The 22,661-nt window shown below is 40.5% G+C and overlaps 1 protein-coding gene across 1 annotated transcript in view; it reads left to right on the top strand.

Annotated features, from left to right (window-relative positions):
- LOC104509300 (cyclin-dependent kinase 19) overlaps window positions 1-22,654 on the top strand; it is a gene marked incomplete at both ends in the record, with an annotated part of 30,144 nt that extends 7,490 nt beyond the window's left edge. The window contains 6 exons of the mRNA XM_010151189.1: window positions 11,957-12,100; window positions 12,354-12,423; window positions 13,577-13,649; window positions 17,017-17,114; window positions 18,640-18,718; window positions 22,644-22,654. Coding sequence (XP_010149491.1) covers window positions 11,957-12,100; window positions 12,354-12,423; window positions 13,577-13,649; window positions 17,017-17,114; window positions 18,640-18,718; window positions 22,644-22,654 — 475 coding nt within the window. The remainder of the gene's footprint in view (window positions 1-11,956; window positions 12,101-12,353; window positions 12,424-13,576; window positions 13,650-17,016; window positions 17,115-18,639; window positions 18,719-22,643) is intronic.
- Window positions 22,655-22,661: the final 7 nt, after the last annotated feature.

The raw sequence follows: 22,661 nt of genomic DNA, 5'->3' as shown, positions 1-22,661 counted from the left end.
GCAGGAATGTCAGAAATGGCCATGTGGCAACTGCATTTATCAACCCGAACGAGGTTTAGATACAGAGAAACTGTAATTTAAAGCTTGGGCACTGCACTGTCACCTCATCCTATTTCCAGACTAACATATGGTTATGGAAGCTGGAAACGTGTGAAAGGTAGAAGCAGATATCAGAATGTCTTTGAAAGCAAATATCACGGGAAAATATTAGGTGTATCAAAGAGGATGAATTTATAATGAACGCCAGAATCTGTCAGAGTTTCAACAACTCTGTTGGACTTTTTGCAGGAAAAAGAGGGAGAAGTTTCTGGGGTGTATTATGTAGGATTTAGGATGGAAATATGTGCATATGTGTTCCATATTGCCTGTGCAGCGAGTCCCACACGTTCCGAGTGCATCAGATGTCCTTACTGTGCGCGCACAGATTGTTGGCATGCTGGCCAGGCTGTGGGGCCTCTGGAAATCTTGGACCGATGCCTAAAGCTCCTCTGGTCTCTTTTTCTGGGAGGGTTCGGGGAAAGGAGGAAAACGAAGAAAGACCTATCTGGAAAATCTGGTGAACTACTCGTTACAAATGAGGCCAACCAGAAGATTGGCACATCCTAAGGAAAAATGTCCAGGGGAGGTTCCCCGCCTGTGATCTGTGGAGTGACAGGAGTATGGGGACTGCCTTTAAATATCCACGAGACGTAGTTAAGAAAAGCAAATCTGTAGTCAGTCAGCTGTTGTTTGCTGCATTCCTGTTTGTTAGAGATCTTGATTTGAGGGGAAGGAGTTGTGTAAAAACTAGAAAAGAAGGGCAGAGAAGTTTGGAAAATATTCCTTTATTCACTCTGGAAAGTAAAACTCTGGCTACACCAGGAATGGAGCCTTGTTCATGCCCTGGGCAATGTTATATGACATGGGAAGTAATTGGATTCAGATGATATTTTGTGGTAAACTTATTTTGGCATATGGTAAACTTTCTTCATTTTGATTATCACAGTTGTTCGTATGCTTTTTCTGAGAGGCAAAATATTTTAATACCAAAGATTAATTGTTGCTGTCTTATCTAGTTATTGCAGGTGTTGGATGATTTCCTGCTGGTTTTCCTCCTGCTTGACAGTGAGCTCCCAAATACTAGGCAAGCTTTTTATTTTTTTTTTTAAAGAAACAGCATTTCATGGAATCATGGAATGGTTTGGGTTGGAAGTGACCTTAAAGACCATCTAGTTCCAACCCCCCTGCCCTGGGCAGGGACACCCTCCACTAGACCAGGTTCCCCAAAGCCTCATCCAGCCTGGCCTTGGACACTTCCAGGGATGCGGCATCCACAGCTTCTCTGGGCAACCTGTTCCAGTGCCTCACTTGAGTCAGTCATATCACTGCAGTCGCCTAAGAAATGTAAAATTTATAATGGATTATTAGGTCTCAAATAGAACATTTTAAATCTACGTTAATTAGTATTTTGGAAAACTGGAGATGCTGACAGCAACTGAAGTAATATCGTCCACAGGGCTGTTATTCACTTTTAAAACATTAACTGTTTTGAGACAGAGCATACTAGTTCTTGCCTTGTTCTAACTGCTCTATTGCTCTTGCTTCTCAAACACGTTGATGCCTGGAAATGAACTAGTAAAGCTTGTGGCCATTGTCAACTTTGAAGAGTCTGAGAGATGTCTTGGAGTGTATACTAGCTTAATAGGAAAACAAGACCAGCGCAGTGGGTCAGACCTGTCTCTGCTGTTGTAAAACTAATGACAGGTACTCTAATGTGGGGCACACGCAGTAAAGCTGGAACAGTCTTAGAATAGTAAGCTGCGTCTCGGGAGACTTAGACTCAGTCCCAAGCGTTGTATGTAGTTTGCTGCATGTCATTTAATCCATTCTGTGTTGTTTCATTACCTATACAGCGAGGATGCTACTTAATGGTATTGTCCTGAAGATAAATTCAGTTAATGATAATAGGGAGCTTCAGTTACAAGTGTTATGAATTATTTTTGTTTATTTAGTGAACAGATTTTGTCTGGGAACATGGGATGTCACTTAGCATCTGCAATGAGGTTGAGAAATATATGCACACCGGACATGAAAAAAAGAAAACAAAACCATTGAATCTTCAGTCAAGCTAGAATCTGCTATTTGTCCTGCTTTAGATTGCTTTGTAAATTACCTGGAAACTTCCACTTGTAGTCACCCAATACTTTTTCATATGTTTGTGATTCTCTCTTCTTGCAAAACGTACGAAGGGAAGAACCAGGTGCTTTTTCCTTTTTAGTCAATATTTTGGCAGATTTTCTATTGCATGATGTTCACTATGACTTAACTGTACATGGACTATTTTAGAACAAGAAAAATATAAATAACATAAAAATACTCAGACAGTGGAATATCCTCTAGAGTAATAGCTTTGTAATTAAAACCCACTTTGAACAAGAGGTACCTTCAAAAATCCATCTATGCTTAGCCCCATGTACATCAAAAACTGTCAGTCTTATGTGGACCAAAAAATCCTCCCTGCTGGTAATAGCCTTAATGCTATGTCTTTTTCCTTCTAATTATTTTTTTCCCTCAGAGTATCAATTTTGTGTTCTTCCCAACTGTTAATAACCGGACACTTCCAGGGATGCGGCATCCACAGCTTCTCTGGGGGTAACGGGTTTAAATTGAAAGTGGGGAGGTTTAGATTAGGTATCAGGAAGAAGTTCTTCCTGGAGAGGGTGGTAAGGCACTGGAACAGGTTGCCCAGAGAAGCTGTGGGTGCCCTATCCCTGGAAGTGTTCAAGGCCAGGCTGGATGAGACTTTGAGCAACCTGGTCTAGTGGAAGGTGTCCCTGACCATGGCAGGGAGGTTGGAACTAGATGGTCTTTCAGGGCCCTTCCAACCCAAACCAGGCTACGATGATTCTATGATGAGCAAGCTTTTCCTTTCCTGGTATCTCACTGGCTTTGCCTTTCACCAGGAGATGAGCTTTGCAGCAACAGGATTCATTCTCTAACCTCCCTGAGCAACCTGTGCTGTGAGCTCAGTTAAAATAAAAAGATTTAGGGAAATAAGGCAGGAGTTCTTCTTGCAGTGTCTCATAGCCTAGAGCAAGTAATGGATCCTAATGTGGAAATGGAATACAAATGATGACATGAGAAAGCAACACTCAGCATTTGGAGAAGGTTAGGAGGTGGATTTTGCTCACTTTTTCTTCATACTCAATTCCATTCTGTACATGTCAGTTGGGATATATTGTGGTTCATTGTGATATACTGCAAATACATCATTCCTTATATATATGAGTAGGTGTATGGTTTGGTGCAGAATTGAACTTGCATCTTCGATGTGTGATTTGACTTTATTTTTTAAGGCTTCCTTTACAAAACAATGGACTAAAGTACAACAATTAAGGCTCTAAGTGTGCTCTATTTATTACCATATCTAAAATGTTAACTCACAAAAGTTGGTTTTGGTTGAAAACCAAGTACATGCTATCATACCAAGGTGCATACTTCTGGTACAGAGGAACTTTTTTAGCTAATCCATCAATCCATCCTTCGATCTTCAGGCACAATTATTACAGCAATATCAACTGAGGCTTTCAACACTACAGCACTGATTCAGTAGAATGGCTTGTTCTCAGGACAAGGTGGGATTGCTTCACAAGTAGATTTCTTGGCAATACCTGTGACTGACAGCAGAATTACATTTCACAGCAGTTTATTTTGTTGCCTATCCAACAGGTTTTCTTATAATCATATGTGTGTTATTTTCAGTGCCTTATTAGAAATAGTTGTAAAGCTGAAGCCCTTAGTAACAGAAATGTTAAGATATTTTAAAGCACTCTGTTTATAAGCACAAATAAGCCTCTGTGCACGAAGATGCAAGAATTCTTCGTGTGCATTCCTCTCTGTGGACTGAAATAAGGTAGACATCAAAAGCTTTAATAACTTCCAGGAAAGACTGTCATGACATGTGAATTGGAACAGGCCAGGAAAGTATTCTTCACACATGTTCCTTGTTATAACTTAATCTACCAGATAGCAGGCCTTTTGCTCACCTTATGTTAGCTCTGAAGGTGTTGACATGTCGGACCTAGTAAAAAGCTGCAGTAGTTAATGACACAAGCCAAGTGAGAGCACACAATAGATTATAAATTCGTTGTCCCTCTTAATTTAGCATGGAGTTAACCTCCAAAGAGGCCCATTGTGTACAGAAAAGCTGTTTGGTTAAAATATTCTGCATTTAATTAGGAAAAAAAAAAGGGTATTTTCTCTACTACTCACTTCTCATTTGCCACAGTCAGAAGGGCACAGAAAATGGCAACAGTTCTCTAATATGCTGTGCTATTTGTACAATACAGATTGTATGATATTGGACACTGACCTGCAGTGATGGAATAAGATGGAGGAAAAAATGGAGGCAGAGGGGAGAGATTAATGATAAAGCACCACAATTAGTCATCAGGAGTTCCTGGCTTTCCAGTCCTAGGATCAGATGATACGGTCATTTTTTTTTTTATATGAACAAGTGAAAATGCAAAGCTGTGTATGTTCCCTGAAAAGCTTTGTAAATATTGTTTTACCAAACAGCAGCCTATCTTGCCTGTTCTTAATTCTTTGGTTGCTACAGGAGGAAATGGTAACAATTTCTGTATTAGACCTGCCTAATACTTTGCAGTGTTAGAGATTTGTGACCTTTGCAATGAGCAGCTTTCATACCTAGCTGCTGCAGTTGTTTGATATTTGGTAGGGGGAAGTAGCCCTGAGGCTAGAAGGCTGCCTTTTGTGTCACCCATTACATTCCTCCTGCTTTTGATGAGTTGTCACTGAAAGAACATTTTTCTTTTTGCTTTTGTTTCCCTGAGAAGCTTTGGCAGCCAGCCAGAGTACCTCTTGGACCCTCTGAGGTATAAGCACTGCTGTTGCTGGAACAAAAGTCGCAGTACGTTCTCTACTACATCTTGGAGATACAGTAGTTGGTATTAAAAATAGTAGCCCTCTGCCATCTCTGACGCATCCAAAGGCTTAGGATTAGGGAGAAAATGAGGTTGTAACACACTTTCTTTGCCAGAACTCAGTGCTTGTCCCAGTGACCTAATTCGCTGCCCTGAAGCGACATCACCTGAGGCTGGAGCCCACTCCAGTTTCTGGAAGAAGAACTGAGAGAAGGAGGAGGATGGAACCATCACTGTATTGTGCATAAATGCAACCATCACTCTATTCTGTCTCTCAAAGATGCCAGCCTGCTGTACTGCTAGCTAATGGAACTAATCTGTAGTTCATCCAACAGTAGTCTTGAAGACAAATTGAAGAGCTGAATTGCTGATGAAAATGTGGTATATAGGATTTGGGGGTGAGGTGGGGGAAGTGGGAGTATTTGTGAGGACGGGCGCTGAAAATCCTTACAAAAGTGGTATAATGTTGGTAAAAGTTTAATTCTTGTGCTCTGTGGTACAGCTGTTCATAAGACTGCATTTTCCCTGCCTTGAGGATTCCCGTCTCCTTCAGTACATAGGCTGCATTTTCCCTGCCTTGAAGGATTCCTGTCTTCTTCAGTACATAGGCTGCACAAGGAAAATGTGAAGTTGCATATAGAACCATAAACCTGGAATTTCCAAGTTTTTGGATGTGAAGTTCTGTAAATGAAAGATTTAAGTTCTTTAACAGGGTTTCTTTGTTTGCAATATTTTTGCTGCATGAGAGGACTACTTAGGGCCTCCGGTCCTACTGCCACTCCCTGTATGAAATCTATTGTACCTGTGTTGTCTTGCTTACCGCAGTAATTTACGTGTAATGTTGCAAGCTAGATAGTGCCTAATACACAGGAGAAATCTGAAATCATGTGTTCCGGGATCTTAATTTAGTGCTGATATGATGAGGAACAGAAATTTAAGTGGGAAAATAAATATTTTGACAACCTAAAATAACTCTATTTAGAGAGAATGAAGAAATCCTGGCCCAATAAAACCCTATAGAAAATTACAGTTCATTATGGTGAACTCAGAATTTCAGTCAAGTTGCTTCAAAATTTTTAAGGTGTAGTCACTGAAATGAATTAAATTCTTAGCACAAGCATGAGAAAAGGGCAGCTTAGTTTAAAAGGCTAGGATGCAGGCATATAGGTTAAAAAGTGTGAGGATAATAGATTTCATTACTTATTTGAATTAGTAAGGTTTTGCCTTTAAAAGTTTTGAATTATCTTGACTACATCAGAGGAGATTATGTGATCTTGAAATAAAACATTGCTCTTAGATGCTTGTTTGGCTGTCTGTGAGCATCCTTCAGATTACTGAGAGGTATTTTTTCTGTTTGCAGAAGATTCATCTTTGTGGCTTTACAGTATAAAGTTCTGTTCTTCAGTCAAGTTCTGCTGAGATGCTGTTTGTTAAAGATCAGTAAACACTGCCTAACTTACCAATGAGTGATAGCAAATTTCTGACCCTTAGCCCACTGACACCATTTTTTGCATCTCCTTGAAAAGCCTGTCACATGTAAATGTTTGACCTCATTCTCACTTCTTCATGGGAAGTGTCAAATTTAAAAGGCTAGTAACCGCTTCTTCCTTGACCTTCTCTTTTGCTGACTAAAGTTTCAATGAAGCATATAAAAACTGAGACCTTAATGTACGAAAGGGAAGACACTTTTCCCTTGTGCCCGTGTGTGATAGCAACAGGTGTGTTCTCATCACCTTATGAGACCAAAGAAAGGAGAAGTTCCCCTTTAAAGGTGTATTATTATTTTAAATCTAATTTCTAAGTGTTTAAATCCAGTGTAAAAATTAATAAACTCTTTTTCTGTAGTATCTCTATGCTCCTAGGTCACTGTGTGTAAAGATACCAGAGAAGTTTAGAATCCGCTCCCATGCTTAGTATAAGCGAGGCAAGATTTTCTTACAAAGAAGTTATACCTTTTCATTAGACCAATTGCTATTTATATGAACCTGTGTTTGCTTGCGCAGCCTCCATTTAGGTTGTGAGTACACCAGTGTATTTGTGGTCCTTGCCTTGATTTGAACCAACAGAGGTTCAGGTTGACATTAGGAGACATTCCTTCACCAAAAGGGTTGTCAGGCGTTGGAACGGGCTGCCCAGGAAGGTGGTTGAGTCACCATCCCTGGAGGTATTTGAAAGTCTAGATGTGGCACTTAGGGACATGGTTTAGTGGTGGTTATTAGGAGTGTTACATTAATGGTTGGACTTGATGATCTTAAAGGCCTTTTCCAACCTCATGACTCTAAGGTTCTATGATTTGAAAGATTTGGTGAACCTTACATAATCATTGTAGCTCTTTATAGGTGACCTGGGTTGCCTTGTTTGGGCTAAGGCCATGCTAACTAGCTTTTGGTTGCCCTAGTTGTTGCATTGGACCTTGGTGGACATAGAGAGGCTGTATTCTGGTATCCATCCACGGATTGCATCCTCTACCAGCATTCAGACCTGTCCTAGAGTCTACATTTTATGTTCAAACCAAAACAAAGCAGGTCAGTTGAAGCTGCTAGACCAGACTCACTAATGATGAATTCCACAGGCTGACTGCAACTAAACAGATGTTTTCCCATTCTTATCTTAATTTATTTTTAAAGAATTATGTGAGGCTAAGCTTGTTTATGTATTTCTTTATGCTTCTTAACCAGATCCAAGAGAAGTATTTCATCTGGGACTCAGTCCTGTCTTCAGTGAAACATTGTAGTTCATATGCATGGGAAAAGATGTTTCATTTTGAAAATCAAGGCTATTGCTCAATAAATTGTCTTATTGTCTTAAATTGTCATAATGTTCTTAAAGAATGTTTCCAAAATCTTGGGACAAACACAGCAATGAGATTATTGTGCCATAGAAAGGAAAGAATACATGAGCATTTGTCTGCCTAATCAGCCCTATCATTAAAACAGCTTTGTCAGCATCCTTTTGTACTTGTTCCTTGGCTACAGCGCTGAAGTAGAGTGGGACGTGCAGGATTTTCTCAGCTTTAGTAGCTGACCTATAAAGCTGTTAGAGTCACAGGTTTTAAAACTGGGACATGAACGTATTCTAATTATCTGTGCACTCAGGCATATATATATGGAAAGTTTGTTTACCAGCCACAAGTGACCATCTTGAAAAGGCTGGTTTTCCTTTTATAAAATGATTATGTAGTACTTGAGAAATACTGTTACAGTGGAAGGATATTTCCCTGGTGAATGGGTTTGAATGGGACTGGAGCAAGCTGTTTGGTGAGCAATCTAGGGAAAGGAGTATGCTACAAAGGCCTTCACTCCCACCTCTCTTTCCAGAGCCAGGGAGCAAAACTGGCTTGCTTTCAGGTTCATTGTAAACTTGGGGAAAGTGGGGAGTCTGGAGGTCTTGGAGAGCAAAGGGGGGAAAAAAAAAAACACACCAAAAAACACCCACCAAAAAAAAAAGAAAAAAGGCAAAAAAACACCCCAAACCCCAAAATAAAACAAAAAACCCCAAGACACAAACCTCAAAACAAAACAGATTTAGCACAGATTGTTCCTGAAACTTAATGATATTACAGGAAAGTGTAGGAAACAGAACCATCCTATAAAGTAATACAACCATTCTGGTATATTTATTAGGATCCTCCTGGGACATCAGATGGGAAAACATAGGTCCAACAGTGCAGTCCTTTAGGACATATATGGCCCTGTTTTCAGTGATTCTGGTACATAACAAGTGAAAATAAATACTGTCTGTAGTTTGCCTCTTATTTTTAGTGGTTGCTTCTAAACAGAAATTTTATTTATAATGAAATAGTTATCCACCATTATAAGAAGTTTCTCTTGTGCTAGAGGCAGATGTGCACTGGATAAATAATGCACTGTAGCTGAAAAATACTGCTTATATGTTTTAAGCTTTGCTGCACTAAATGCCCACTTCTAAGGGGTAGTACTTCTTACTTGGAATAGGTGTAGAATAGATGTAATAATCATTAATCTTTTGGGGGGACCACCAACTGAAAAGATACGAAATGGCACTGTGTAGAGAAATTGCTCGTTATTGACACGTTTTTGTGTAGTTAGAGCTGAAGTTTGTATTTGGTTGACTAATATGAACAATGTAGGAGAGAAATCCCTATTAGGACTGCTTGTATTGATAAAGCTTTTGGGTGTAGAATAGATGTAATAATCATTAATCTTTTGGGGGGACCACCAACTGAAAAGATACGAAATGGCACTGTGTAGAGAAATTGCTCGTTATTGACACGTTTTTGTGTAGTTAGAGCTGAAGTTTGTATTTGGTTGACTAATATGAACAATGTAGGAGAGAAATCCCTATTAGGACTGCTTGTATTGATAAAGCTTTTGAATTTGCCAGAACTAGTCATTCTTTCCTGCTAGAAAAATGCCACATGTGGTAAATAATTACTGTAAATTATGAATTATTAAAAAAGGGGTGGGGGGGACAACTAGCTTTTTTTTTTTCCCGCTAGATTTTTTTGGCCGAAAATCATTAACTGTGAGAATGGTTTCAATATGTGCCAAGGATGTGTTCAAGATCAGGTTACAGAAGAGTTAGATTCATGACGGGAAGACCCTGACCTGCTCGAGCTGCATGCCTTTCCAGCTGTTCAGTCTTCACTTACGGAAATTAAAGCTTCAGGTTTTCTTGACTAAGTATTTTGGGTTATTTTATATTAGTTCTTTGAAGCTGAAGGGTGTCAAGAGAGGCAGTCTTTAGGGGCAAGAGCCCTAAGGGGTTGAACCCCGAAACTATGAACTACTTCAGACTATAATAACTGATCAGAGCTGAATGAAGTATTCCCATGCTTGACTTGTCCAGTAATCCCATCCCATAGAAAATACAACACCAGCTTGCCAGTTACCAGTGTTTGTTCAGATATAACTTCCAGTTGGTACAATGTCTGTTTTTCTGAATTCTGAAAGGGTTTTAAGTGTGCTCTCTGTATTAATCACGGAGTCGGGAAGTGGGAATGCGTTGCTACAGTGGCTCTGCTCTCACGCAGTTGAGCTGATGAAGGAGGAACAGAGTTTTGGAGTTTGCTGTGCCACATCAGGGAGGTTTCCCACTTCAGCTTTGTTGTCAACAAGAACTAGGTTGGGTTTGGGGGTTTTTTCCCTTTAAAATGAAAAGATCAGTCTGGATAGAGCAGTAATAAAAAGAATGAGCAGTGGCCCAACCTCTACGTCACTATGTGATGGGCACTGAGCCCTGCAGAAAGCCATGAAAACGAAGAGGCCTGCAACTCCTTTGGCCTCTAGATAAACCGACTCCATAAGGATTTGCTGTGTAGTATGAAAATGAATGGATACTGTTAAATGAAGATGCTGTTCTTCAAATAGTAAGTAATTTCCCTCCTGGAGTAGGTAATTTATGCCTATTACCCAGGCAGGAATTGTGATTAATATGCTGCATTAGCTGCTTGAGCAGATAAAATCTCAAGAGCTAAAGATCTTGTTTTCATGCAGATAAGGCTAATAAGAAAATCAAAGGGAAATGAAACCCTGAGAAAGTGATGTAATGCACAGAGCAAGTTGTACCCTGTCGAAACAGTAAAGTCTGAATGACATGTTATCAGACTTCACTGTAAAGGAAGAAGAGAAAAAGGCTTATGTATTGGGACATCCCAAGCTCCACGCCTGTAACGTGATAGAAATGGAACTGACCTCTTTCAGCAAAGAGAGCGTGATGGCTCTTTTTTCATTCACGATGTAAAGAGAGCAGTGGGATGTTTTCTTTCTTCAGGATACCCTGTGTCTCACAGGCAGCATGGGCCAAACAGCACCATTGACGGCAGGTGGGGGTTTGAGTCCCAGGTTAGTTGCAACAAACAAGAAGCTTCTTTTGGTGTTCTTTTTAATCTGAATCTAATAAACCAATCTCCAGTTAGGAAATTCTTTTATCCCTTAGACCTGTAAATGAAGTGTAAATTATTTTCAATGTTTATGCTATTAAATTTGATAAAATCCAAAGGGTTTCCTGGGGTCGTCTAGTTCAACATCAACTGCTAAGCTTAGTGGTCTCCACGCTTTTGTATTCAACAATCTGTGCTCATTATTCATCTGCCCTCAACATCTTTTTCCAGAGTTATATCCCAGACACGTGTTTGTCAGTGTAGCAAATCCATTTCTTTTCTGCTAGTAGCCATCTTCCCACTGACAGATTCACACAATCATTTTAATATGTATAATAAAGCATTTGGCTCCTACAGAACACTAAGATGGGTGGTGATAGTAGTAACTAGAATTAATGCATGTTATCTAGAAATTTCTTCTCCTGTAAATGAAATCGATGTTCTTGTCCACAACAGATTTAATTTTGAAAAGCGTATTAATGACAAACTTATGAAATACAGTTTGTTATTTTCTTTCATTAAAACATCAGTATATCATGCTGTTGTTTTGTGTGTGTTCATGAGATGTAGATGAGACAGTTCCAGTATTGTTCCCGTGGGAGTTAGTTGTCAAATTTGTTTGTTTGTTTGAATATAGTTTAGTAATCACTTTTCTACTCTTGACTGAAATTAGGTTCTTTTTTCTCCATTTATAGCTTGCACTATTTGGTTAAACATACGAGTCATTAGTCTTTTCCTTCTTAGTATTTATTTGGTTATCAAATATCTGTTTGGAATTGTTCTGAAATACGTGTTAGAATTTTTATTTCAACTCATTTTATGGGGGATTTATGGTTTGGTTTTGGTCAGTTGAATTCCCTTTAGGCTATGTTGTCAGCAAATATTGTGTAGGTTTCTGCCATAACTGTGAATGCCCTAAGTGCTGGACTGCCAGTGTGAAACTTGAAACAGAATTTGGAGACTCTAGTTTTCATTGAAAAAACCCGCTATCTCTCGATTTTACCCTTTTTTATGTATCATATTAATACATTATTTTTAAAGTACTGTATGTAATTATACTGTGAGGCATTTTTTTTTAATGAGTTTATACTGATGGTTGAGAAGTGGTGCAGAAATAAAAAAGAGGGTGATGAAGCACAGTAAACTTGCAAGAATTATCTTCCTTCTTTCTTAGATATATGGGCAATTGGCTGCATATTTGCTGAACTATTGACTTCGGAACCTATATTTCACTGTCGTCAGGAGGACATCAAAACAAGTAATCCTTTTCATCACGATCAGCTAGATCGCATTTTCAGTGTAATGGGATTCCCTGCAGGTAATTTATTTTCATTAAAGCGTTGGACGGAATTCTACTGAGGTGAATATTTTTCTAGAGGAAATGACTAGTTGTTTGTATAGGTATGAAGAAGCTGTCAGTTTGATGGATTTGGAAATGCTGGCAATTATGGAACAATAACACTGGCCAACAAACAAAGTCAAACAACTGCTGTAGTTATTTCTTCTTATGTGTTACTTAACCTATGCTTTCAGAGTTGTAAATGCTTCTCCTTTTTCCTCCTCACCCAAAGATAAAGACTGGGAAGACATAAGGAAGATGCCAGAATATCCAACTCTTCAGAAAGATTTTAGGAGAACAACGTAAGTGATGATACCACAACAGTTCAGAGAATGTAGCAGAGGCAGAAATTGGCTCCTATTCTCTGACATTTTGGGGACGAGGTTTTGGGTTGTTTGGGTTCTAAGACTGTGACAGCTGTCCTGTTTGCATTAGCTGTTTTGCTTGAATGGTGTTTTCTCCCTCAGCTGCTTGTTAAAAGCATCAACTGAGCAGCCTCCTCATTTCTCTGGAAGGGATCGCTATAAGTGCCATTTAACCTGCAGCAGGCACAGACAAAATGAGCTTGCTTTAAATCACTTGTATTTGCTGTTCAAGATAACTCATTCATTTTGTGTGAGAAAGAATAGGGAAGCCCCTCCCTGGTCCTTTTGCCCAGCAAATATGTGGAGACAGTGAAGTAGTGGACAGAGATGTCTATGGAAGGTAATGTGTTGAACAGGTGGTGATACAGAGCCTGTCTGGGATCTGAGAATTTTGCACTTTGATGTTTCCTGGTGCTTTGGCTAAATTAGTCAAGTGGTGGTGATAGATCATAGGGTGTAAGGAGCAAAAAGACTCTCTTTTAAAGCAGAGGACATGTATTCAGAGTTTTGGATTCTGTTTCCAGCTCTGCCATGGATTCATTACTCTGGCTTTAGACCAGATAGGAAGCTTATCTGAATTTGTAGACCTGCAAGGCACAGGTCATACATATTTGAGGCATTTTTGAGCTTGGGAGCTATAAGAACTGTATGGTTTGCTGCAGCTTGGGGTCAGGGAGACAGGTTGGTAAACTAACTGCTCTGCCAAATTGCAACTGGAAACAATAGCATATCTGTTGTGCTGTTACGGACTGCTCTGCGCTTTCTGTGGCAGAGTTGCTGTGGAAAACTAGATTATTAACTTTAAGTTGAGTATCTCTGTCGTATGTCCATGTCGATAGCTTATCCATACACTATAAAAATTGTAAGTTCATGGAAATAATCTGTACACAGTTGATGGTACTCCTGTGAGTTGAAAGCACACTTTATATGTGCAACTGCTAGATAAATATCTGACATGTTTTCTGATAGCAGTTCTTTTTACTGTTGACTTATTAAGGGCTGGTGAATGTTTTTGTGATCACTTCCTACGGTTTCATATTCTTCATGCTGTATTATTTCAGAAATGTCTTTGCTTAACTGTATTTTTCAGATATGCCAATAGTAGCCTCATAAAATACATGGAAAAACATAAAGTCAAGCCTGACAGCAAAGTTTTTCTTTTGGTAAGTACAACTTGAAAATCACTGTGATGGGGATGAAATTAATTTCTGATGGTCATATCTGTGTATGTTCTTGTATCTCATTCTAATAAACACGAACATTGAAGAAAGCTATTTATCACTAACTGGCCATTTTTGAGATGTATTTTCTTCATACACGTTCATGCTGAGGGTGTGCTTAAACTGCTGGTATTGAAGACCTGAAAGTTTTATCTAATTAAGGTCTGTGAGGCACTCGTATACCCAGCCTTACCCTTAGGTTTGCTGTGCAAACAAGGTAGTGAATATTATATATCCCTTGATTCTGTGTTGTTTCAGAGAGCTGAAGAGTTTTGTGAAGAAAAGGAAGAGGACAGGAGAAGTTTAATTATCTCCTGTAGTAATTATTTTTTCCCCTCTGTAATAGCCCACCTCTGCTCTGTGGGTGATTCCAAGCAATATCCCTAAACATGTATTTGCTGGTTACCTAGATGAGTCATTCATTGTAGGTGAACACAGGGTTGTTCTGTCTAATACAGCATCATTTCTGGATGTCTCTGTGATGACTTAGTGCTGTCTAAATTTAGAAATGAAGTTCCAAGTGACTTTGCTAGTTCTGTGAACAGGCAGTTTCTGTAATGAGGCTGTTAATGCAGCTTGAGCTCTAGTCCTGGCAAAGATTTGCTCTAACTTGTTAGTAGCTGCTGGATGATGACACAAATAGCTGTGGAAACAGAATAGGTTGTTTCCAAGCGGGTGGAAGGGGAACGCTCTCATATGTGAGACTTCAAGAAAAAAAGTAATTAAAATTTCTTAAACTCAACTTACTGGGCACGGGTTGGAATCATCTTAAAGAACAGATCTTGAAGGAAAGGTGTGCATTGTTTTCCCAAATCAAGAGTTTAGAAATGTGTCTGCTCATGAGCTTGGAGGTACATGCATTCTGAAGCAGACTCCTAAAACTCCCTGTTCATATCCAAGGTAGTTATTTTTTTGAGGTATCCTCCATCTTGCAAGGTGACCTCTGAAGACATCTACGTTGTAACCCTTATTGGCCAAGACTTTGCGCTAATGAGCACAGAAAGTGTGGTGCGTAGAGAAAATGCAGCATCAAGCAGACCAGTGCAGGATAGGAATTGACTCTTGACAAAGAGGACGATACTGTGCCACTGACACTGAGTGATAGTATCTACATGAAGGGGAGAATGTTTTACATCCTGGAAGAGGCATCTGTTCTTGCTGTCCTGGAAAAATTACACGGTATTTATAGCCGTCGTCAGGCCAGTAGAGCCTGACAGCAAGCAATCGAGAGCTGCTGAGAGGTATGAGAGTGATGATGAAGTCCAGTCTCACAGGCCTTCTGTGTTGTGTTAGCAGCTGCTACCCTGAAAGCCAGTTGTGTCCAGACATTTTTAATTCACTTTCCTTGAAGCAACAGAAGCTGCAGAAAACCGGACTTTGACAAAGAAAGTTGGTTCACAGCAGTATCACTGATAGGCAGGATATCTGACTTGGAGTGATATCACCTGGAATGGATTATATCCTCCGAGGTGGAGGGGGATTACTAAGGGAATGAGCATTAAAAGGTCCACAGTACATTAGCCTTATCTTTGAATGACAAAGAATACACATATTTGGAGGCAGCCTGTGGTGACAGTACTGTATGGCAGAAAGGTGGAGGGGCTTTCTCTTGAGTAGTACTGCAGCAGCCGCTTCTGGGGAGAGAGCCCAGGAGGCAGAGGCTGATCCTGTACTCCTCTGTCAGTGATGGCATCTGGTACCAAAGAGGAGGAGTGGTCTTATACAGATCATGAGTGTTTGTCCCTGTGGTCACTGTGGAGAAACTGGGGAGGAGGAATTTGCAACACCTGTAATGGTGTCACAAGCCACTAAAACTGACAAAAAAATTTGCATGGAGGGAGAGGTGATTTGAAAGAGATGCTGAATGCCAAAACTGCTGTCTCTGTGTATTTTATCATGTGAGGTCACTGTGTAGAGAGCCAACAATGCATTAGAAGTTGAATTTGCTAAGATACGCTGGAAACGTAGGGTTAAGGGTTATCTGACAACACGAAACACGATAAATAAGTGTGCCGTGCAAACTCTCCAGGTGGGTGCTGTGCAGGACCACCCCGAGGTGTATTTCCAGAGAAGCAGCAGGAAACAATTCAGGAGCTGGTTGCAAATGAACTGATAATGGAGAGAGCACTGAAATGGCTTTTTATTGTGTTGTCAGTCTGTTGTGGTCCACGGCCCATAACGTATGGGAACAAGGAGGGATGGAAAGGAAGTGGCGAAAATACAGAGAATTTTATAAGGGCTCATCTACAAATTAGGCTTAACTACAGTTATTGAGAAAGTAAATAAAGGGAATCATCTTTCTTTATCAAGATGAGTACTTTTACTGAGGCGGTTTACTGTACCATATATACAGAATTGTATATCAGATTTTTGATTTATTGGAACAAAAAGCCCCGAATACCTGTTGCAAAATCGCATTCTTTTGCTGACTATCCAGGGAGTTTTTGTTGGAGGCCTGGAAGGCAGAGTTTGAGCTAAGATGCCCTTTGCAGAAGAAATTTTATTTTCACTGTTGACTGGAATTGAGTATTGTGTGAGAGCAGGATACTGTATGGTGTAATTTGAGCACCCAAAGTGAGTTTATCAGAATGCGATAAGTGACTTTAAAATGGTACGTTATCCCTGTAATTCCTGTTTTATACTACTAATATATTGTAATCCTCTTTTATAGCCTGCTGCAGTCAACAGCTTTCTAGCTAATAAATTTATTATTCCTTTCCTCCTACAGAGGAGGAAAGGTTATTAGGAAGGGTCTGCTCCTCCTCTTTCTCATTTCAATACCAATTAGAGTGGGACTGGGAGTTGCGTGAGTGGCAGAGTGCTCCGACTCTGGAATGTCACCAGTGCAAGAAATGAAGATCTATTGTTTCCGTCCCTAAAGTGATATGGAGAGTCCTGGTCATGTTCAGTCTCTTCTGACATGGTTTTTTTTTCTGTTGTGTCAGCAGTACAGAACACTATAAAAGCTATACGTGTGCTACACCAAAGCACCATTATTTAGAAATGATGCTTTATGAACCTGCCATAGCTGAATTTAGTGTCGCGTTAGCACAGTGGTTCAGCCTTAACAATTAATATTGCCTGATAAACTTCACTGTATTTCTTATGTGAGAGGTGCTTCACAGCCATAGTGCTTTGATGGATGTGCACTCGAGTTCTTGGGAACTTCCCTGAACAAGCAATGTTAACTTAGGCTTGTCTGGGGAAACCACAAATAATTTAACAATCAACGATCCAAGACGTGTAAGTCATAGTTTGAAAAATGATAGTTTGATAAGCTTTTTTCTATTTTTAATGTTATGCTTTGCAGCTTCAGAAGCTTCTTACTATGGACCCTACAAAGAGAATTACCTCAGAGCAGGCTTTGCAGGACCCCTACTTCCAAGAGGATCCTCTGCCTACATCAGAGTATGTATTCCCTCTTCTGTTCTCTTCAGGGGTGTCTTCTTTCGGCTAAATGCTAATCCTTGAAGTGAGAAGACAGATGAAAAATTCAGATATCTGCCTATATCCACAAGAATATGTCAGGCATGCACAGTAGAAACTGTGTAGTACTGGAGTGTCTGTGTCTACTCGTGTCAGAACTGAGTGGTCATAGACAATAACTCAGTGGCACACCAGTGTTGTAATTCTGAACATACTGCCAAAGCTCGTGTGACAATGTTATTGCAGTATTTGGAAAATCGTGGTACCCTGCTCTGTTCTGCCCTACACAGCCGCACACAGCCCTGTTCTGCATTGCCTCGTTTCACTCTGCCTCTCCTTGGGACTCGGGCAGTTCTCTGACCTACAGCCCCTTCCCGTGCCCCCGTGCACAGGGTAACAGTATGAGGAGAGAAAAGTGGAGAGATCAGTGACTGCCTAAAATCCCACATGTCCCTTGTTCAGAAGGCTCTGGAGTACAGATTTTACATCTTTATATATTTTATTGTCATGAAAAACTGAAATGATACATTCAGTTTCTACTGGCAGAATTTGCTCTTCTAGTTTCTCTTCCCAGTTTTCACAAGCATGGTAGTTCATAGCGTTACGATCTGTAGGAGCTGGATGCAGTGGGACTTCCACCTTTGCTTTCCCTGCTTCCACAGTTAGCAGGCAACACTAAAAGCAGGCACTGGAGTGCAAAAGGAGTCTAGCTGAGACTAGCTGGGTGGGTTTTTTCCTTTCTCTTTCTGCTTGGATAAAGCAAACACTACATAGCAGCTAGCTTAGGAACTGCTTACACACTTTAAAAATCATGTCATATTGATTGTATTCTGAATGCTGGCAAATAAATCTAAGAAACTGATGCTGGTCAAGATCTACCAATAATTCTCTATTTATAGTGTTTATCTGATACGATCCTGTGTAGAGCTATAGCTCCCTGTGGATTACAGGAGAACATTATGATAAAGTCTCTGCTATAAACATTAAGGAATGTTCCAAATCCTATTAGCCAGCTGAATTTAGAAGCTATCTTTTTTCCTCTAAACAAGACCTGAGAAGCTAACTGAAAGTAACTCTGGGGTTGCGATTGGCAAATATGTATTTAAGCCTGCTGTAAGCCGAGGCGGGCTCATAAGACATTAACACGCCTTGGATCAGACCCTTTGTTCAGTGAGCCATGCATGTTCCAACTAGGTGTTGTGGAACCTCTGACACGGTGTTTGTTCATTTTGCCATCTGGATCAACAAGTGGTCGTTCTGGCATTCGGGCATGCTCAAACCATGCTGTGATTTCTAAATGATGGCCTTGTGCCAACACCAGAGAGGTCTGACACTTATGAGCAGCACCCAGCTGCTGGCATCTACTGCTACCTTGGGTGCTCTGCCACATGTTTATGGAAACAGGACTCATGAAATACTGCTGTGTGCGCTTGTTTTTAATGTAGTGTTAAGCAAGTGTATGGCATATGTACAATTTGTAGAGCGTTTACTGTTTGCTGTGTTTCAGTGTATTTGCTGGCTGTCAGATTCCGTATCCTAAAAGAGAATTCCTCAATGAAGATGAACCTGAAGAGAAAGGGGATAAGGTATAATAAACTCCTTTTTATTTCCTTTTAAGTGTATGATAAGAAAGAGTCATGGTGCTACCAAATGAAAACTAATGAAGTGTGAAGAATCAAGCAAAACTGTGTTTTTTGGGCAAGGGTCTCTTAAAACTGCTTCCCAGACAGATGAAAAGTATCAGATGACTTTGGGGTGTCTCAGGCAGTATCACCAGCACAGTTTGCCCTGACCTGTGGGGAATGAGCTGGATAGGTTGTTCTGTCAGCAGCAGCCTGCTTTCAGCTGCCATCTTTCCAAGAGGACCTTGCTACCTCCTCCTGCATTGCATGGTGAAAATACATTGTGGTCCCATGAAAAGAATGGCAATGCCATTGTATGACTGGCATACATCCAGCCATTTGAAAGTAGATGGCTGTCGGGGTCTCAAATAAATAGTGGCAGCCTGCTTCTGGCACTACATCAGAACATTTCATCCATCTGCACATAGTTTCCTGATCATGTTTTAAGGGCCCTCAGACAAAGGAGTAATAAGGAGCGTGAACCGTTCTGGTAGCGACCATCTGCTCTGAATACTCTTTTTCCCATAGCCCCACAGACCTGGGCAAGAACTTGTTTGTGTGCACAGTAAATTTTGGTGTGTTTGCAGCATAGTCTGACCTGCTCTATGCGTGTAGCTCAGCTGTGCTACGTGACCGCCGTGGCTGCCCCGTCATGCTCTGAAGGCTGGACAATGGTGCTATAGTGTATGAAGCAGCTTGTGATTTTCACTTCAAAGTGTATAACAGCAGTAATGGGCAGCTAGCAAAATGTGAAGAAAACTGAAATGATCTGAGGGCCACATGAGAAGAACTGTTAATCTTTTGGAGAAACATTTGACTGCATGCATCCACCAGTATCTCCAGGTCCTCCTCTTCAGGGCTGCTCTCCATCCATTATCCTCCCAGCCCGTACTTGTGCTTGGGATTGAACAGAACAGGTATTATAGTTTCTTCTGTACTGAAAACAACTGGTAACATCCAGGATTTTTGTGTCCTGATAGTTTTTTTCAAAAAGAGGAAACAGACACCTAAGCAAAAATGCAATGAAAGCCATGATACTGGTGTGATTGTAATTTAGTTGCTAGCTTTGCTTCAACTCTCACATCTCCAAAACCAAGAACAAACCTTATGAATTAAAATTATTCTGGCTTTTGTTAAGTCAGTGTATTTAAAAGTGAACGGCTGTCTCTTTCCTGGGAGTGCTGGGGGCAAAACAATGGCATATTTATATTCAAAACAGCCATTATATAAATGGTCTTTGAGATTGTTGGGGACAGTCACGTATTTATGCACACTCCAAATTAAACTATTTTCGGTCCGTTTAGGTAATGTAAGTCACGCATTACTCATTGAATGTGTTCCCACTGTGTAGAAAATGAGAAGGTAAAAGATACTCTGAAATTTGGATCTGTGCCATGTTTTGTTTCTTTATGATGTTGTTGCAAGTGAAAGGACTTCTATTTTTTTTTTTTAATACTGTTAGTTTCAGATTTTTTTTCAAAACCATGTATAGTCCTTTGGAAACCCAGAGGAGTTCTCTGTGTGTGTTTATTTGGTACTTGCATCTGAATTGAATAACCTTTAACATAAGCATCCATTCTTCCAAATGGTGAATCATGAGTCAGCAAAGTAAAATGATTGTTTGTAAAACAAAGTGAAAAGATGCTTTTTCTCATTCAAATTCTCTTAGGCAAGTTTCTGCTGGGTTCTTTCTAGGCAGGTCTGGAATTTTATTTTGGCAGTTTTGCCTGATAAGTGACACGTGGTAACACATTGCTAACTGCAAACCTTTTACAAGTTTATTCATTTAGGAACCACCGTCAGCTAGACTGACCCAAGGACAGTATTTTTGCTGGCGTAAGCTGGTTTTGTGCACTGAGGTGGTGCAGCTAGACCCCAGCCAGAGTCTGACAGTAAATCTCGGTCTCTGCCCAGGCAGTAGCAGTAGAATCTGCAGAGAAGCGCAAGCTCGGCCTAGGCAGGTAAATTCTGTGCTAATATCCAAAGCGCAAAACATGGGGCCTAGGACAAACTGTTGTCCCTAATTGAGAGAGTTCCTGCAATATTTATTTACACGTTACAAGATTGAGTTTCTCAGGTCTCACAGTAGCGACCACATCACTTGCATCCAAACAGCCCTATGAAAACACACATTTTGGAGCACAAATACCACCTTAGTTATTGGTATGTGTTTGTTTAAGGGAAGCTCAAACCATTATGAAAAGATAAGTTGCTTCTTCACAATTTTTTTTACAAGCTAACTTGTTTAACTTTTTAAATTATTGAAGTTTGAGTCTCCTGGGAAACAGAATCTGATTGAGATGGGATCTGAGGAGTACAAGCAGGAGGATACATTATTGGTTTTGCTAAGTGTGAAATGGAAATGCAAGCCACCTCTTAAGTCCTTGAAGATGCAAGGTTTTCTTTGTGATCTTCAGTGGATACATCACTGCGAATCTCATCTGAATGTATCTTGGGAGACCATTGTGATGAGTGGCATACCTACAGATCTTTTGTGTCATTTATCTGAGGTACCTAAATGCCTTTTGGTGAATAGGGGCATCGGGAATTTTCCAGTGACAACTGGTTGTCATGATTTCTGAGAAACTCATAAAGTGAGGTTTTTATAAAAGGCTCTCATACTAAAGCTTTCGTAAGCAGATATTCTAGGAAAAAAAGACTACCCTGAAATGTTCCATACATCATGTTGGGGGGGAAGGTATTAAGGCTTTTTAATTCAAGCCATGACAATTGTAGGTGTTTTCCATGCCGACCAGGTAACATATCTCACATTCGGAGCAAAATTGCTTTTCTTTCCAATTCTCTCCTGTGCTTTAGTGCTCTGGTGGAGGACACATCCCTGATGCTTGAACGCAGACAGATGGGTGGTCTTTCCTTGTAACTGCCTAACCATGGAGGGCACAGTTGCAGTCTGCTCTTTTCTCACCTTCCCTCCCATTCCCTAGTACTTTCTCATCTGTAGCCCTCTGAATCCAGAAGTGTAAAAGTTTTGCTCTGTGTTACCCTTTTTAACATTTTTTCTCCCTTTCATGGCACTTTTCTTTGTGTCTCTTCCCACTAAGTCCTAGTGTCATCTTAATTGTCTGGCTTCTCTTCCTTTACTAGTTGTCTCCTTCCCTTGCCAGAGTCTTCCCTCAGCTGCTTCCTCCTCCTTTATCTCCAACTATTTGTCTCTGATCAGTTTTCACTTTTTTGCTCTTCCAGTAAGATTTTTTTGACCCTGTACCTAGCGCACTGTGCTGGACCATATTCCCACTATGCCACTATTTACAAGTACTTAAAAGCACAGGAGAGCAAAACAGTAACAAAACTCATTTCTGGTTCTTTCACGGAATTTCCTCGCACCCTGGAAGAAATTATATCTTTTCTCTGGTCTCAATTTGCTCACCTTTCTGGCAGTAATGCTACCAACCTCCTTCAGCTTACTGTAACATGTCATTTGTAAAAGTTTGACAAGTGGGTTTGATGCTGAGTGAACAAGGCTGTTGAAGCACATAGAATAACTTACTGTGGTTCACCATGAGCGCTAGTGAAATTTTGGGGGCTTTGATTCTGTTCATTAGGCAATTACTGCTTTATAGGTGGTTCCTTCAGTCGTCCTCTCTGAGCACTTGGCTAGCGGTAGGAGGCACTAGGCTGTCCTTCCAGTTTTAGTCTAGCTTGCTTTGTTAAAAAAAATCTAAACGACCACAAATGGGATACCCCCAGAGTGTGTAAGAGTGTACCAAGGATGTGTGCCGCCCGACACGCAGCCTTGCCATGTTCTCCCATCGAGCAGGTGGCCCTGCCTCCTCCACAGCCCCAGTGGCACTGGGGTTGGCAACTCCATAAAGATCGTGAAGTAGTTCCGAGCGAGCAAGTGACGGTGTTGTGTCGCTTCTTCCCCTAGAACCAGCAGCAGCAAAAT

This window comes from Eurypyga helias, unplaced genomic scaffold (assembly GCF_000690775.1).
Source record: "Eurypyga helias isolate BGI_N326 unplaced genomic scaffold, ASM69077v1 scaffold33204, whole genome shotgun sequence".
Lineage (NCBI taxonomy): Eukaryota > Metazoa > Chordata > Aves > Eurypygiformes > Eurypygidae > Eurypyga > Eurypyga helias.
The sequence above is the reverse complement of the archived record's forward strand: the minus strand, read 5'-3'. Positions and strand labels throughout refer to the sequence as shown.